This window comes from Poecilia mexicana, unplaced genomic scaffold (assembly GCF_051168715.1).
Source record: "Poecilia mexicana isolate PSO_F unplaced genomic scaffold, ASM5116871v1 scaffold_22, whole genome shotgun sequence".
Classification (NCBI taxonomy): domain Eukaryota; kingdom Metazoa; phylum Chordata; class Actinopteri; order Cyprinodontiformes; family Poeciliidae; genus Poecilia; species Poecilia mexicana.
Genome location: NW_028263391.1, coordinates 3,966,010 through 3,983,508, shown reverse-complemented (window position 1 = coordinate 3,983,508; position 17,499 = coordinate 3,966,010). Strand labels below are relative to the sequence as shown.

The window sequence follows — 17,499 nt, the reverse complement described above, 5'->3', positions numbered from 1 at the left end:
TCTGCATAGAAATGGTTTAGAACCCGATAAGGGAAGCCTTCAAGGCATTTAAGCATGTAAACATGAAGCCCTGTAGAAAACCCAGCCAAGTAGCTACAATTCAACAGAACCTTGTGAGTGAAGGTGCTGACAGCACAGCACAATTACAGCAGATAAAAACAGTCCTCTTTCTGCCCACACACACGCACGCACACACACACACACACGTCCCACTTTCCTCTTGTCCCCGTCTGTGTCTCAGAATAAAAGCAGAAAAGAAAGTGTCACAAAGTAATCATCTGTTTGCGATGCTGGAGCTGCAGGCCTCATTTGGCACAAACCAAGTGTATATATCTCATTGAGGAAGCAAGTTTGGACTTTCCATCAGAAAAGCATAAACAACTTTAATGATTTTCAACTCCCTGTGCGGTGCTCGGCTTTTTATACATTCCGATTGCAGGTCTTAATATACTACCGTGGCATCCTGATAAAAAAAAAAAAAAAAAAAACAGGCATGAAAACAAGGGGAATAACCCGCGTCCAATGCTGCTCAATCCGAGTTGGGGAGGAGATAGGATAGAGCGCACTCACAGTCTGAGCAGGTGATGGCACAGAAAGCTGAAGAGGAAGATCTAAATTGGATCTCTGCTCCTGGGCTGCTTTAGCCCTGATGGAGAGGAGGAGAGCAGGCTGGGAAGAAAGGCAAGAAAAAAAAAGGTCTAGAGTCAGGAGAAGAAAAGGTAATGCAAAAGACGGAGGAGGAGGCCGGCTGGATTTAACAGCAAGTTTCATCTTTTTCTCTTTATGACAAAATGCAAACATGCACGCACAGGGCGACACCCACACAAACTCATAAACACTGCAAAAAATAAAATAAATAAATAAAATAAAAGCCCTTCGCATACAGAGAACCAGCAGATAAGGCCAAAAAAACAGGAAGCCCAGGCAACTGATAAGGGCCAGGAGGGAGAGTAAATTAGAGGAAACACGAGAGATGATGGACAAGAGGAGAGAAGACACCAGGAAAGAGACGAAGACGTCTGTGTCTCCATTACAAAAGTGAGCAAATATTTGTTGACATTCTACAAATATTAAACACACACACACACACACACACACACACACACGCACACACACACACACACAAATATGTATTGTGCAATTCCAGTGTTTCCATTAAATAAGAAAAAAAGTTAAAATCACGCATGAACAAGCTTGTGTCTGTGATAAGTCATCAAAAGTTATGGCAGCGATGGATGGTCATGAAAGGTCATCAAGTACCAAAAATAAAATGCTGCAAAAACACATCCATTTTTGAGGGTGTCATGTGACCAAATGTGGGGAAGATGCCAAGTTGCATGAAAACTTTTGCCATCCTGAAGGACGCAGAAAAACAAATCATGAACAAATGGAAATACCACAAATAAATTGGTAGTGAAAGATAAATATAGAGCTGCGAAAAGATAATTGTGAGGGGAAAAAGCTAAGAGGAAAACACACAGGGCCTTAAAGAGATCAACAACAAAACGGATCTGTGAGAGAAGAGAAGAGCAGCAACACTAATGGAAACCAAGACCGAGGTGGGAAACTGACAGAGATAAAGTAAGAAAACTCACATTTCAGAACAATCTCAGATTTGTTTGTACTTCATTGACTAATGGGATTGGTTCTCACCTGCACTGAAACAACACTGTCTGCTGTACAAACTGGGAATCCATTCAGGGAAAATAAATGACATCAATTTACTTCTCTTTACGTTCACGGCTCGGCAACAGCAAAAAAAAAAAAAAAACTGAGGCAAACCAAAAATGTCAAAAAAATCCAGTGATTTTCACTGTGGGGCCAGCCAGCCAAAGATACAGCTGTCATTTATGAATTCTGTTGCAGAAGAATCCAGGAAACAGAAGGGAGATGAGTCTCACAGGACGGGAAAGGATGTCTCAATTCAAACAACTCCAAAAAAATGTACGAGCAGAAAGTGGGAAAAGAAGTGAAGAGAAGCCAGGGAGGGAAAAAAGGAAGAAAGTTGAAAGGAGTGGATGACACAACGTCTACAGGAGAGAGACGAGTTCAGACATTAAAAAAAAAAAAACTGTTTCTGCTCAAGCCTGCAGCTCTCTTGATGATCTTCCCAGGAGCCCCCCGCAACCTTTGCTGGGAGTAACCTTGTGCTCCGGAGCCAAATCCCTGGAGATGCATGGGCCCTGTCAGAGCCGGGGCCCCCCGCCCCGAGCCACCGCTCTGAAACAGCCCCTATTATTCCACACTGCATCTGCATTCAGAGTTCGTTCATCACTAGGTGCACAGTCACAGGTACGCTCGCCTGCGGCTCTGCGCCCACCAAAAGCCTCGCTGCAATTCCTGTAACTCTGCCAAACTTTAAAGAGGATAAATTATGGGAAAAAATAAAATAACTTCACTTTTACTCAGCTCCACCGCATATATCTGGTAGTTAAAAGTTAGCATCAAATCAACCCCTAAAGTTCAGATTTGCAGAGGAAGAAGCTCCCCCTGGTATATCTTGTCCCGGCTTTCACCTCAAATCAAGTGGCAATGCCCACCTGGGAATGAAAAGTTTTTTTTTTTTTTTAAAGGTTTCTACTGCAGTTTTGCTTTCCAGTTTAATATTTAACTCACATCAAAAGTTAAATATACCCTCAGCCCTGCTTAGTCTACTTTAATCCAACTCCGGTTGGTTGGTCTTGAAGGTCCGGTTCATTTGGGGAGGCAGGAACGCAAACAATCAAAAAAGCCAACTCTGTTTGGTTGAAATCAACTCTGGTGTGGTTCCAATTCAAACGTGAAACAGACTGATGAGCACTCTAAAAGCAGGAAGTGAACTGTAGAGCAGGGCATTTTGGGTAAATACAACCAAAACTAATGAACGTATTTATCACTAGCAGTAAAAATGGCTCCCAGTCAAGGTGAACTCCAACACTTTAACCTTGGAGATTGGAACCAACCCCCAATTGATCCTGCATGGATTAAGCAGATACAGATGGACAGATGGACGACGTAAAAGAGACAACATCTTTATACTCTACACCACATGTCAAACTCGAGGCCCGGGGGCCGAATCTGGCCCGCCGCAGCTTTTCATGTGGCCCTCTAGACCCCAAATTACACCAGTAAGCCCCTCCAGTTTTTCCACTAATCCATGAAATTCACACAAAATCAACAGATCCCCACATTTTTTTCTGATTTTACACAAATTTTTCCTCAAAATTTTCCAAAAACGTTGGGTTTAAGTGACTGCTGCCTCAGCCTTACTTGATGTCAAGTTGTAGTCCGTGACTGACACAGCGATTAATAAAAAGTCACATTTAACATCGTACATTAGTGCAAATATCGTAGAAAGTGCTTTCAAATATTTCTAGATTAGCACCACAAAATCTGTGACTTTGATTACAGGAAAACCCACAAAAACAAAAAACAACAAAATCCTGGACTACCGGAGTGAAAAGATGTTCAATACTATTTTATTTTAAGAAACACTTGTTGAATGCTGATACAGCTACTTATTGATATTTAATGGGTTTTATCAATACATTCTGACACAATCGGCCCTTTAAGAACATTCAGATTTCTGATTTGGCCCAAAATGAATATTGAGTTTGACATCCTGCTCTTCTCTCTCCACTGTGGAATAAAACATGTAAGCATGCCTAAAATCTGAATGCCTTCTGTATTTATAACTAGAATTGGGAACTAGTTCACGAGTTACAGCTACTTAAATGTGTCATTATTCAATAAACTCCTTTAAATGCACCAAATATCAACTCTACCATCAAGGATATTTAGGTTCTTAGACTTAGAAACCTTAGAAACTTTAGAAATCCTGTTATCAGAGAAGATGTAAATCATGTGACAATTAATTGAAACTACCATGACTTATCCAGGTCAGTTTAGAAAGAAACCACAATATTCTGAACAGCGGCTGGCCGCTACACATCTAGGCTCCTGTAGGACAGTGACAGAAGGAGCTCCCCTGATCATGGTTCAACAATGCCAAACGATACATCAGCTGGGCTGAACTGAGGTTTCCTCGAGACAAAGTTACACTCACCTTGACGTTTCCTCCTATCAGGTCAGGTGGCTCTTCGTCTGCCTCCAAAGCCACGTTGATGGTGGCAAAAGGCCGACTGGCCATCTGCTGCATCTCCCTCAGCAGTTGCTAGGAGAAAAAAAAGAAAAAGAAAAAAAAGGTAAGTGGCAGGTAAATAATTACTATAAATTGTCCAATCAGCCAAATATCTTTGATGGTGATTTGGAACAGGGGCAGCTGCCGAGTTAATGTGTCAGAACACGGCGTCTCTCTAAAGGCTCCGTCTTATTTGGAAACCTGCTCAATCCTCCTGGAACGACTCAGTCTGTTGTCAGACATTTGCATGATCTTCCTTAATTGAGAACATTCAGAGATATTTACAAAGACGGCCTCAGTCAGGATTTCATTTGCTACCAATCAGGGTGATTTAAGACTAAGTATCTGGAATCTAATCAAGTACGATGACAGCGTCCGCTGAGCGAGTCCCAGCTGGAGCATGTCAGCAAAGGTGATGGGTTTTTGTTCTGATTAGTGTCAGAATTGCTTACGTGTAAAAGGTTTCCAATATGAGTTCTCAAGGACTTTCAATGGAGAATATGGCTAAACGTTTAGCCTGCAATGAAACTCCCAATGTCTTTAGGACATGCAGGGTATCGTGTTTAAAGTGGGCTCAATAAAACACTTTTCAGAGAGTTTTTATTTTTTGAAAGCCGCATTTCATTGCTTTTCACTTCCCATCATGCACTGCTCAGTTTTTTTTCTAAATATAATGGGCTCAAAAATATAAAGACAAACAAAGGAATGTGGATGCATTTTGATGAATTTCAGTAAACAGGAGCGTGTAATCCACCAACTGAGTTTGTTTGTGTGCGACTTCAGCTTCAGTTTGTTTTTGACGCAGAGAAACTTTCTGTATCCAGCAGAGAATCTATTTCAAAAAGTCTTGGAGATTTGAAATGCTGTCTAGTCTATATCAATTTAACTTTGAGACTGAAGAGGCAACAATGAGCACATCACACCTCTCTGCTGCAGAGCACCTCAGGAATAAAAAACAACTAATTCTGCTGCAATTATGAATAACAAATCAGGATAGTTGAGTTTTAAGTGGCAACAGTATTTATCATCCAAAAACTTACACAAACAGTCCAAATATGGATGTTTGATTTCTGCATTTCTTTTTTTTTTTTTACATTTATTTTATTTTCCAATCTTGATAGTATTTTGAACAGGAGAGACAAAGACACCACTCAATGTTACAGGGCTTTTTTTTTTCTGTGGTCCTGTAAAGTTTTTACCTGGCAGTACTATCTTTAGTCCATTCTGATTTCACCTTTAGTAAAATTATATAAAGATACGGAAGAGAATTAGGGCCACTGGAAAGAAAAAAAAAGATTGTCTGTTTTATTTGAATCCTGATTAAAGTCAGAATTCAGAGGAAAAATTCAGAACGGAGCAAGAGAGAGAAGACTAAACGTATAAACACCCCAATTATGAACAGAAGATCCGAAAGGCATTATAAATCAAAAAAATATAGCTACATTCTGAGCCACTGATGAACTGAGCACGTCTAGACGTCTCTGAGAAAATGGATTCCAAGATGGACTCCAGGTCCACCTTGTTTCCATAACATCATGTTAAACATCTCATTGATACTGAGTCTTAGAGTGTGGTAGTGGTAGCACTTAAACATGGTGGTGCATTCACAAACGGTCACCAGCGTCTTTCATGGACCATTTCTAGTATTAATTAGGGGTTAACCCAGCTTTAGTTGAAATCAATAACTCACAGCTCGTTGTAGGCCTAATAAAGAGGATTCAGGAGAAGAGGTGAGAAATCAAATCTTAGAGTCAAAATTTCTTTTAAATTGTCAAAAAAATGAATAAAAAAGAAATATGGTTGCAACACAAAAAGCAGTTTTCAGAATCCAATCCATGTCCATTAGAAAACACACAACCAGCACCTTCCAACTTCACTCCAGTAATTATGCATTTTCTAACAGTGCGAGGCAGCGGCCCATCCTCATTTTCTTTTGATTTATAACATGGACCTTGGCCAAAGGAGGAGGAGGAGCAGAGGTTATTACGGAAGGACGGAGAGGAGGACAAGAAACAGAAGCTAACGAATACGAAGAGACGATGATGTAGGAGAATTAGAGTGGAGGAAGAGGAGACTGACCTAAAAGAGCCAGCGCCTGGGCAACATAAGGACAAACGGATGAGAGGCGGCACGTCCATCACTGACCGCCAAAGTAAAGAAACCCAAACTGTCAAAATACCCGATTACTCACTCAGACACAACATCCACAACAGTCAAAAGAACAGAAATCAGATTTAGTTGGAGAAAATCCAAAGAAGTTCAACAAAGAGTTTTAAAAAAGCGTTGACTATTGATCATCATCTCTTCTGTCTGCTGGCACTTCAACTCAAAAGGAAGTCAAACTGAACCAAAGAGGCTTTGTGTGTGTGTTGCTCCGGATTTGTTTGTAGACCCAACAATCGCAAGTGGCGTGACACATTCCTCTGGCCTTCGTCTCATTAAAAAGAAGAAGAAGAAAACAAGAGTTGGGATGAAAGAAGCAAGGTGCAGGCTGCTGTAATTCCAGCTGAGGAGCGCGCTGACAGTCAGAATCGCACATAAAATATTTGTGCAGCGAGAGGCCAGCGGTCCCCCTGGTGAACCTCTTGACAGCTTTCAATTAATCTGCTGAGTGCTTTCATCCTCTGTGAGGCTGCCAAATGGGCTTATTGACATGTTAGCACCTTTCTCCTAAATGTGACACTTAGAATGATGTCCTTTCTAAGGGTTACAGTAGAAGCCTGAAGCAAACTCTCTCTCTATGGTAAAACTTGAAGAAAACGTATTTATCACAGACTCTCTTCGTAGAGCACGCAAACCCCCTTTAACTCTTGCAACAGTTCCAGATTTCTCAGCTCAAACATCTGAGTAAAAGAGAACCCCCCCCTCCTCTTCAGTCCTTTTCCTTTAACAAAAAGAGCCATCAATATTTTTTATGAGGTGATATTTCAGATTCCCAGCACCCTGAAGTCTTAAGCAGCAAAACAAGACCAATCAGGATCACAGCAGCTCGCTGTTTAGCATGTCACACCTGTGGCGCCGTGTTTGCCTGTCATTACGCCCCGGCTGACAACCAGCAGTGATAAAGCCAGCTTGGCTTCTAGAAATATCAGGCAAGCCAGTTGGGAGCCCAGTAACCCTGCACCAATCAGTGTCTTCCATTTATTGGATCATTACTTTTTAATTTTGGATTTTCTAACAACAAAGGGTCTGTTTTTAAGAAAACAGAACTGAAGAGCCAGCAGTAGTGAGTAGAGGTGGGACTCCATAAAAAAACGTTTAAAATCGGGTTAATTACAGGATTAACTACTTGATTACTTGATTGCGACCGATCGCATTTTAAATCGGTAACCAGATAAATAAATGGACATATGAGCTCAACAACAAAGATATTTATCGTTTTTAATCTGTTAATGAGGTTATTCAACCATCAGATTGGTGAAAAGTGCTTTTATATCCATTCAGCTTTCTAGTGTTTCAGGAACTTTAAAAAAAAAAAAAAAACTTTTCTAAAAATGTGGACTGTGGACGCTGACATTAGCATTAGGAGCGTCTGTGCTGCTACATGGTTAGCATTGAGATGCTATTTTAGCCTTGAATAGCTTAGCTGATAGGCTAACTCCTTTTAACACAACTTGAACGTAACAGCAGTCTTCTCCATTGTCCCATCACATCATGTATAGAAGTGTAAATTAACCCCTAACGAGCCAAGAGAAGCAGCTTTATCATCCATTGCTGTTTGTTTATGTCACTTGTGCGTCAGATTTTCTCCAAGCTCAAAATCCAAAACAACACAGTCCATTTACTGCTCACTATTGAAGTATTCTTCTGGCTGCAAGTAATGTTAACATATTGCAGAGACCAGGCCAGTCTGATGGTGAATTTGTGGAGGGAGAGAAACTTTAGGGTCATGACAACTTTAGGCCTTCCAACGTCTAAGATTCAGAAATTATTCACTGCGGATAACGGGTGAAAATACCAGAGGCATCATGCAAAAAGCTGCTCAACAATTAGAAGGAGGAGTGGGCGGCTGCAATGTCAAAAAAGGTTTTTTTTTCCCATTATCTATTGAAAAGGCTATGGCTAATTTTAGAAAAGCCATTGTTTGTTTCATAAAATATGAATAAAAACAGATTTTTGTTTTTAAACTTGATAATCCCTTTCCATCGTTTGGTTGAGAGATTCTCGTGAAAAACTAATTAGCGGATGGACAGTTGCCTGGATGGAGTGACCGATGGAAAAAAAACTTTTAGACAATAAGATTAAAATCTGGACGTAAAAGAAAAACGTTCCATGTTCTTCTTCCATTCTGAATCCAACCCGTAACTACAACCAAATTCCGGACTTTTCCAGACTGTGTAGAAACCAGAACTCCCCCTCACAACACGACCCAACGTCCCCATTATGTTTAAAACCCACAAGTTGATCCACAAAGCTCATGTCACACAAACTCAACATTTTCCAGTAACAGGAGCTTCGTTAGCAACGCTTCAGATTAATAAAGCATCATAAAGCTGCTGATGAAACAGAATGTGAAAAAGCCTCACTGCAAAGGAAGTACAATATTGGGGCGAGTTCATTAATGCTCCACACATCAAAGAGAAAACCAAATATAAACTCATGACACGCAAAACACGCAATCAGAAGCTTTAAATAGAACGATAACAGGAGAGCCAACACAGCCACAAAGCATGAATGAATCCAAAACATGGAGGCAACGACTGACGACCAGAACCAGGCCGGAGCGTCTGATCGGCTCTTCAGGACTTTGAAGAAATGAACGTGGAAATGAGCAAGTCGATGTGCTGAATGTTGATTCATCATAATTAGGCATATGGCTGTATGAAGAGTTTGACAGGCAGAACATGTAGAGATGCAACAAGCAACGGCAGATTTGGTTTACCTTACAACGTAGTATTCTGTTTCACGAAGTAGGACGATCTTATTAAACACTAATCGAGCGTGTCGTCTCTTTGGAAACGCAGGTAGATGTATTTGGGAGGTTTCCCAGCAATTTTGCTTGATGGTTTTATTAAATATTAAGAGACCTCTTAAAATGATCAGTTTCTCTGATTTTAGGTATTTGTTTGAGTAAAGTGTTCTTTTAATGTATGAACTACTGACAACATGTCTCTGAAATTCCAAGTGAAAATTTAGTATCTGCAGAAAATGAGAAATGGTGAAAATCACAAAAAAGATGCAGTGCTTTCAAATAATGCAAAGAGAACAAGTTCATATTAATTTAGAATCAACAATAGTAATATTTTAACTCAAGAAGAGTTCAGAAATCAATATTTAGTAGAATAACCGTGAAGGTTTCAGTGGGCTCTTCATTTTTTCCAAAGCTGCATATATGCATGAATGAATTATGAATTTAAACTTGTGCAGCAAAATAACTGAAGTTTCAAATTGTGTAACCCTTCCATTTAGGAAAAAGAACGCTTCACATTGTTAAAGCCTCAAAATTATTGATGTCGATGATGTAAACTTCTCACCAGTATTGTACATTCCTCTGAATATGATGGCCAGTCTGCCTCGTGTGTTTTTAACTGCTGGACCGCCGCTGTCGGATTTGAGAAGGCGGCAGAGCTGGAGCGAAATCGGAGGAGTAGCCATTCTGGAAGAACTCCTTCAGAGCATATTGTACATTTTCCCAACAAATCTCATTATCTTGTGCTGTGAGTAGGCAGCTGCAGCACAGCAAACACTCAGCACTCCAAAGATAACCAGACGCCGCAGCGCTACAGTGAATGTCTCCTGCTTCTTAAATTGGCTCTTGGTTTTCTGCAGGCCAGTTAGTGTGACTGTGTGTCTGAAAATGGAAGTGATATTTGACAACATTTACCACGGCAGCGCAAAACTGTATACGAAAACCTGGAAGTACATGTGAATAGACGTGGACGCACACAGGCACGCGCGGTTGAGACACCTGCACATGACCACTCAGCTTTGAATACATTACCCCAAACACACACACCTACACACACGCAAATACAGAGGGAGTTTATCTCAGCAGGCAAAACTGAATTACAACAGACCAACCTGGGAAACGCTCAACTGCAATAAGCATGAGGAAACCGGCGCTTAATAAACACTGGGGCATGGATTATAAAACAGTATGAAATCAATATTAAAATTCATAGCACTTCTTGCTCATTGTTAATGTTTTGGTATTGTTTTTAATGCATTTTCAATGTAACACACAAAAAAATTAAAAAAAATTGGGAAATACCTCCAATAATTAGGCAAAATCCTACAAGAGATATGATGCACACAGCCTGGGTTCACAAGATCAGAATGAGAAGGATTTTGCAATATTTTGGGGAAAACTCAAAATTACTATTTTTTGTATTCACCACATAAAGGTTAATTATGTTTTTAAAAAACTTGTAATCACCATAGAATATTTCAGTTTGGTTTGACTGGTCAAAATACAAATGACTATGTTATTATGCTTTTGAGCATTAATAAATGAAACGTTGACCAACATAGTTGAGGAATATTGAAGATTTTTCACTTGTTAAAGTTTCATATTTGTTACTAGTTTTCTCAGTTGTTGACTGGACAGTCTTTTATGTTTTTGAAGCACTTTGAAGAGTAAAGTGAGTTTTGAGTCTTCTTCCCACAGTAATAACATCCACACTGAAAAGTGTTGCTCTCAAGACAAACTGGTAGTACCTAAAGTAGAATGCATCTACTGATCTCAAAGACACAAGAAGCAGGTGAAAGAGTTGCACAAAAATAATCAGAAGCTCATTTATCAATCACCAAAGCACGTCAAATCATCAGCAGGCCGATCGATGAGGCCACAAGTCGACGACTGTAGCCCCGGGACAAATCGGTGCATTCAAACATGTTTATATTCAAGCTGGCACACAAAGTCTCACTTAAGCTGTCTGAGGGAATTGTTTTTGAGCATTGTCAAAGTGAGCAGCAGCGGTGCACCAAAGAGATCGAGTGCGTCAGCAGAGCACTCAGCGGAGGGAGGGAAGAGTGGGAAAAAGAAAGGAGAAGGAGCACGTAGGAGAGGCAGACTAACAAGGAAAGGGAGAGGAAGTTGAAGGGAGACGAGATGTGAAGATGAAAACAAAAGAAAAAAAAAAAGGAAGCTGAGCAGAGAGACGAGAAAGAAACAAATAAGAGAGAGAGAAAGACAAAGGCGTTCAAAGCCTTCGTCCTGAGCTGGAAAGAAGAGAATGAGGAGCAAAGTCGCCTGGGTGCAGCGGGCAAACACACACACACACACACACACACACACACACACACACACACCCACACGCGCACACACACACACACACACACACACACACACACACACACACACACGTCCTGTGTCCTCATATCACTGCACGTGGACATGCACACACACGCAGAGAATGTGCAGCACATCTTGGCCCACTAAATCAAGGCGTTTATTTATTGATGGCCTGTTTAAAAATGCTGTCGCTGGAGAGCTCTCAATCATCCTTCAGATGTACTGAAGAAAAAGTGCATAGAGCAAGAGCAGAGCAGGGGAAGGAAGGGGAGGAAAGGAGGAGAAAGTAAAGAAATACAGGCGTTGATTTTTATTTATATGTAAATAAAATATGGTTCCGGTCATGTCAAAGTGCTGGAGAAAATTATTCTGGAACAACTATTACTGCACTTAGAAAGTAACAATCTTCTGCATCTGCTTCAGTTTGGTTTCAGACGTCAACATTCCACAGAACGCTGTAAGTTTGCTGCTTGAAAAGGTTAAACAATCACTTGGCAAGGGACAAATTACTGGTGCCGTTTTTCTCGATTTGAAAAAGGCCTTTGATACGGTGAATCACAATTTACTGATCTCAAGGCTTTCATCATTTAATTTCTCACAACGGTCATTGTCTTGGTTTAAATCATATTTGGAAGATCGTGAACAATGTGTTGTCACTAATAACAGTGAATCTGTCTTCTGCAAAATTGTAACAGGGATTCCACAAGGAACCATCTTAGGTCCGGTCCTTTTTAGTTTGTATGTTAATAGTCTTCCTGAAATTTGTCCTGAAGTCAATCTGTAAATGTATGCTGATGACAGCATTGTTTATACATCAGACAAAAGCAGTATTGTTGTTAATGAAAAACTTCAGAACAGTCTGCAGAGATTATCAACATGGCTAAAGGATTCTTGTTTAACTCTCAATAGAAAGAAAACAAAGTGTATTTGCTTTTCAATCAAGAAAACATCATTACAGTCCTTGAATATTCAGATCAATGGGGACCCTATTGAACATGTATCACAAGAAAAATATTTAGGAATAATTTTGGATGCTCAGTTAAATTTTAGGAGCCATGTTGATACAATCTGCAAAACTGTTAGATCGAATATAAATTGTTTTAAAATGATTAGACATTGTTTGACACTTCACTGTGCAGAGATGTTTTTGAACTCACTGATCCTCACATTTTACCTACGGAGCTACTGTCTGGTCTCAGACTAATCAAACTGTACTCAAACCATTAGCAAGTCTCTATAATCGGGCTTTAAAGGTTTTATATCAAAAGTCGATTAGATTCCACCACTGTCACATTTTGGTTGAATTTGGCATTTTGGATTTTACAAATTTTCTAAATTATAACGTATTAAAATTGATTTTTAAGTGTTTAAATGGACTACATCATTAAGCGATTGTATACAGAGACTGCAGGGCAATAGCAGATCTACCAGAGCAGCTTTGGATGGAAATTGTAAGGTCCCCTCTCGAAGAACCACCTTTGCTCAAAGTGCTCTGTCTGTGAGAGGATCTGCAGTCTGGAACTCACTTCCTGTTCATTTAAAGTCTGTAACCAGTTTTAGTACGTTCAAAAATCAAACAAAACTTTGGTTATGTCAAAAACAGAACTGTACCCATTTTTGATGTTTTACATTTTTCTGTTTGTATACATTATGTTGTGCTATTTTAAATGATTATCACTTCAATTTTTAGAGTTATTTTTTAAAAAGCCCAACTAGGGACAAGTGCTGCGAGGTAGCTGTTGCTATTGCACCATGATGCAAACATGGGATGATGTTTTATTCAGTTTGTCTATGTCAATGTGTATCTGTCCCTATCAAATAAACTTTATAATAATAAATGTTGGGCATCCTTCTGTTGTTTTGACTGTCAGGTTGGGGCCAGAGGACGAACAGGAGAGGACTCTGATGCATTCTCCATATTTTTCTCCCTGCTTCTTTGTTTCCTGCTGTCCGCGCACCTTACAGTCCATCTCTTGTTTTAAGTTTGTCTTTTGTACCTCTTTTATCTGCAGGGCTACAATACACTCCCATCAAAGAAGAGTGGCTCATGAGGAAGCTGAAGAAACGAGAGCAATGCACGCGAGTTTAACAAAGAGATGAAATGGGAAAAAAAAAATTAAGTTAACGTGCTCTGGAAAAAAAAAAGCCATCAAACAAACCAATTTACTGAGATTCACTGGAAGAGTGTTTCATCAAAACAATGTAGTTGGACGCTTGGCGAGTCCGTTTGAAGCTGCTCATTTGAACCGACTCAATTTGAAATGGATCTGTTGGACGGAAGATACAGAGAAATGTGTTAAATAGTTGAGTTTGAGCGCGGGCGAAGCGAAAACAGTTTGGGAGCAAATGAAGCAGAATTAGACATGGAACGTTTTTTATTAAATATTGTAGTTTTTGAGACTCAGATGTCATATTGCCCAAAATAATTTAACAACCTATTTGAATTTTATTCGCAGTGCTTGATTAGCATCACTATTTTTTTATTAGTGTACTTTTTGTGCCTTCTTTTCAATTCTTTTTCTAAGGGTCACTGCTGATGTTTGTCTACCAACAAACCAACAGATTCTTGTTGCTACTTTTCCTACTAAATTCCATGGAAGCATCAGAGCAGCCTGACCATTGCCTTCCTTCGCAACTCTGCTTGATTCTCATCTCCCTTCAGTCTGGGATTTCTCCCATTGACGTCAATTACTCCAGTAGAATTTCATCATGGTCAATCAGTGAACAGGAGAGTTGTGAATGATGGTGTTGAGTTTCTGTGCTGTAGTCAGTCCATAAAGGGTTGTAGTTTTAGCAATGGCAGAGGAGGAAGCGAACAAAGCCATTGCTCCGTATTAAAGTCAGAGCAAGAGGAATGTTTAAGAACATTTTATTAGGATGGTTGTTTACAGTGCACGCAATGTCTGGTTAGCTTGCTTCACAGTCGAGCTGGCACTGCCAAACGTTAGCGATCGGCTAAAATCAGATCCAATCATTTAAAACATCAAGAGTCCACGCCTCCACCAACAGGGTTTCCCACAGTGTATTGTAAGCCTGGCAGACCACCAGGTTTTACTTGTGCCCCCACCAGGCTTAGCTTTTTTTTTTTATTTTAATCATTGAGTTTTTTTAAAGACGTTATAGTTGGTGATTAAAATCCCAGCCTTCCAATAATGCATAACTGTCAAGTGATATTTTCACTTCACTGTCAACATTTAACTCAGAAACATGGCTGCCGTTTGGATGACTTCCCCAGCGCCCCGAGTACCAGGCTTAGCAGGTTTTCTGGGGGAAACCCTGAACAAACAATCACTTCCCATCAGCCAAGGCTCCAAACCCTCTGTGTGAATAAGAAGCTGGTTTTCACTCGGCTAGGGCTGTAAATAACTGTTTTGTTTTCATTTTGTTTAGGTCCCTTTATTTTTCTTTTTTTAACCAATCATGTATAAAGAATAACTCCACCATTAACATCTGACAGCCCCAATGAATTACATTATATCCAGTGTATCCAGATGGAAAACAAAGGAACGCTTCTAGAGGACATAAAAGTAAAATGTATATCTTTATTGAGACTTTCAAAAGTGAAAAAGTATAGATATGCATGTCAAAAAATATATTAGTCCTAAATTGGGATTCGGTTAATTTATCCCTTTGGCAGTTCGTGCACTTCTATCACAGATTTGTTCATTTAGTATTCAACTCTTTTAACTGTGAGATTTCAGTCAGTCTCAAGACATGTGGGAGCGACCATTGGTTACAATTTCTATCTGGCATCAATTTGCTTCAGAAACCAACAAGTAATATTTATAACTCCAATAAATGATATGTACCAGAAGGAGTTAGCTGAGCTATTTTGGTTTTATCAGGGGTTTTAATCTGTTGTTTTCTGTGAGAGTCAACTGGCCCACATAAGAACCTGACCCAAAATGAAAAGAAAGAAGAAGAAACTCAAGGTAAATTATATTAGATTTAAGTGCTATTAAAAAAGTTAATAAAAAAAATGAATGCACATGATTAATGATAGTTCTTAACCAAAAAAATTATAAAATACGGAATTGGTTTTAATTATAGGTAAAAAAGGAGGCAGAAATGGACCAAATTGGCAGCATGTAGTCACAAAATGCTGGGATGAATTGGCAAAAGGGAAAATTGAGCTGGTGAATAAAAGGTCAGACAAACAACATAACTAACTTTAGCTGTCAAAGTCAAACCCAAGACAAGAATTCATAATGCATAGAGGTGTGAAAACTTACTTTGTGGTAGATGCTTACAGAGATACAAATACTAATACAGTGAGTATTAAAAACAAATCTGCACACCTTGTTAATAAAAGGTTCCATAATGTTTAAAAATAAGATCATGATAACCTGTACAATGCCACTGAAGAGCAGAAACATCTGAGGACAAAATATGACACACAAAATGATTACAACATGATGTATGGATGGATGAATATAGGGATAGATAGTGTTAAATAATGTCAAAGCAACAAAAGTAATCTCACCAAACAGTTAAAACGATCCAGAATAAGCAATCCTCTACATGCTACTGACCCAAAACGGAGAGCAACAAGCTCATAGATTCAACTGTGGAAATCTATGGAAAAAGCAGCCGAGCAAAACTGTAACCGAAGAGGGTGTGGAGATCATCACAGAGAAGACAAAGACCGAGACAAAGACATCTGGAAATAAAGAGAAAAAACACCTAAAACAAAAAGAATATGCTTGTGGAAGGAACATGGAATTAGTTGAATTGCAATTAAAAAGGAAATTAGTGAAGCTTTGACTGCAGTTCTGAGCATCCAATGATCAAACAAGGGCCACAATGCCAGAAGGTTGAGATGTGTGGAAAGACTGCAAAGCGGCAGCAATTTAAGCAAAGGCACTGATCCACACAAATGATATGCAAAGTCTAAACAGGGAAAAAAACAAACAAAAAAAACATTAGCTGGGGTCCAAGAATCTTTGGAGCGCAAAGACAGAAAACGGCAGACACCATCACATAATCATTAAGCTTCTGTTCTAACAAAATGTGGTAGATATCTATCGTTTGACAACAAGAGATTAATTAAAAGAGTTTACGAAAATAAAAGAATCAATAAAAGGCTTTAAAACATTCTGATTTGGACATTAGAGTATGTGGATGTGGTAAATAAACTGAGGGGTTTGATAGAACTGCCAAAAATAGTCTCCATGCTGGTGGTGTTAGCCAGGAGCTGACATTTCAGAGGAGACCCCTTGGGCATCAGGAAGAGGTGAACATGGCGAGTAGGAGGGCTGAACGGAGACGATCTGAGGGAAAACGATAAAACATGGATGAGATGTAAAGGAACGGATGTCAGGCTGAGTGACTTAAACAAAGCAAGTCAATTCGCCAGTGTAATGCCATTAAAATTAAGAAAGAGGCGAATTTGACAGGAAGGCTTATAAATGTAGGGAAAAAGCAGAGGAAAGAGATTTTCCAGATCAAACTTCAAGTTTATGTTAAATGTACTTCAGTCAAAAATGAATATTCTTGCTACGGTTTTATATTTATTTAAATAATTACCCGTATTTATCCCTAAATCCTCAATCACCCTAGATTCCGAAATCTCATCTTACATTTGAAAAGGCAAACGCCCCCGAGTATTTAAAGCCCAGTACGCTGTGCGATTTAAAAAAAACAAAAAAAAAAAAAACCCTACAGGACTTGAACATGTCATACTGTGTAAGCTTGACATCATAGTACCTTCAGTCACACTGCATGATCAAAGATGGCAGACTGCACCAGAATGGCTTCAAGCAGATTTGACTGACAGATCAGTCCAACAGTAAACGGACGGCGGGTTGCAGGTCTCCATGTGATAATTATTGCAGTCAGATGCTGAGAGTGGGGATGAAGGGAAGGAGACAGCAGTGGAAACATTGATGGCAGGACAAAAGATGATAAGAATCAGATGGTAGAAGAAACAGATGAATGGTTTACAAGAAAATACCAGATCCCTGTTCAGGACAGGGCTAAGCTGGTAGTGGTTGGATCTTTGCCACCAATGGAGAAATTTCCATCACAAAGAAAGATATTTTTTTCTAAGATGGCAGAAATCATATAACCTAAAGGTAGATTCAGCTTCACATTTTGAAAAACCTGGGGTGTGGCTTTGGTGCAGAGGCCTGTTGACCTTTCTCTT

General features: G+C 39.5%; 1 protein-coding gene across 2 annotated transcripts in view; it reads right to left on the bottom strand.

Moving 5' to 3' along the window:
• atrn (attractin) overlaps window positions 1-17,499 on the bottom strand; it is a 148,039-nt gene that overhangs the window by 16,093 nt on the left and 114,447 nt on the right. Inside the window, exon 27 of one of the 2 annotated variants that reach the window (XM_088002895.1) lies at window positions 4,046-4,153. In XM_088002895.1, coding sequence (XP_087859021.1) covers window positions 4,046-4,153 — 108 coding nt within the window. Of the gene's footprint in view, window positions 1-4,045; window positions 4,154-14,452; window positions 16,625-17,499 lie in introns of those variants that run through there. The other variant, XM_088002896.1, reaches the window with a different exon arrangement.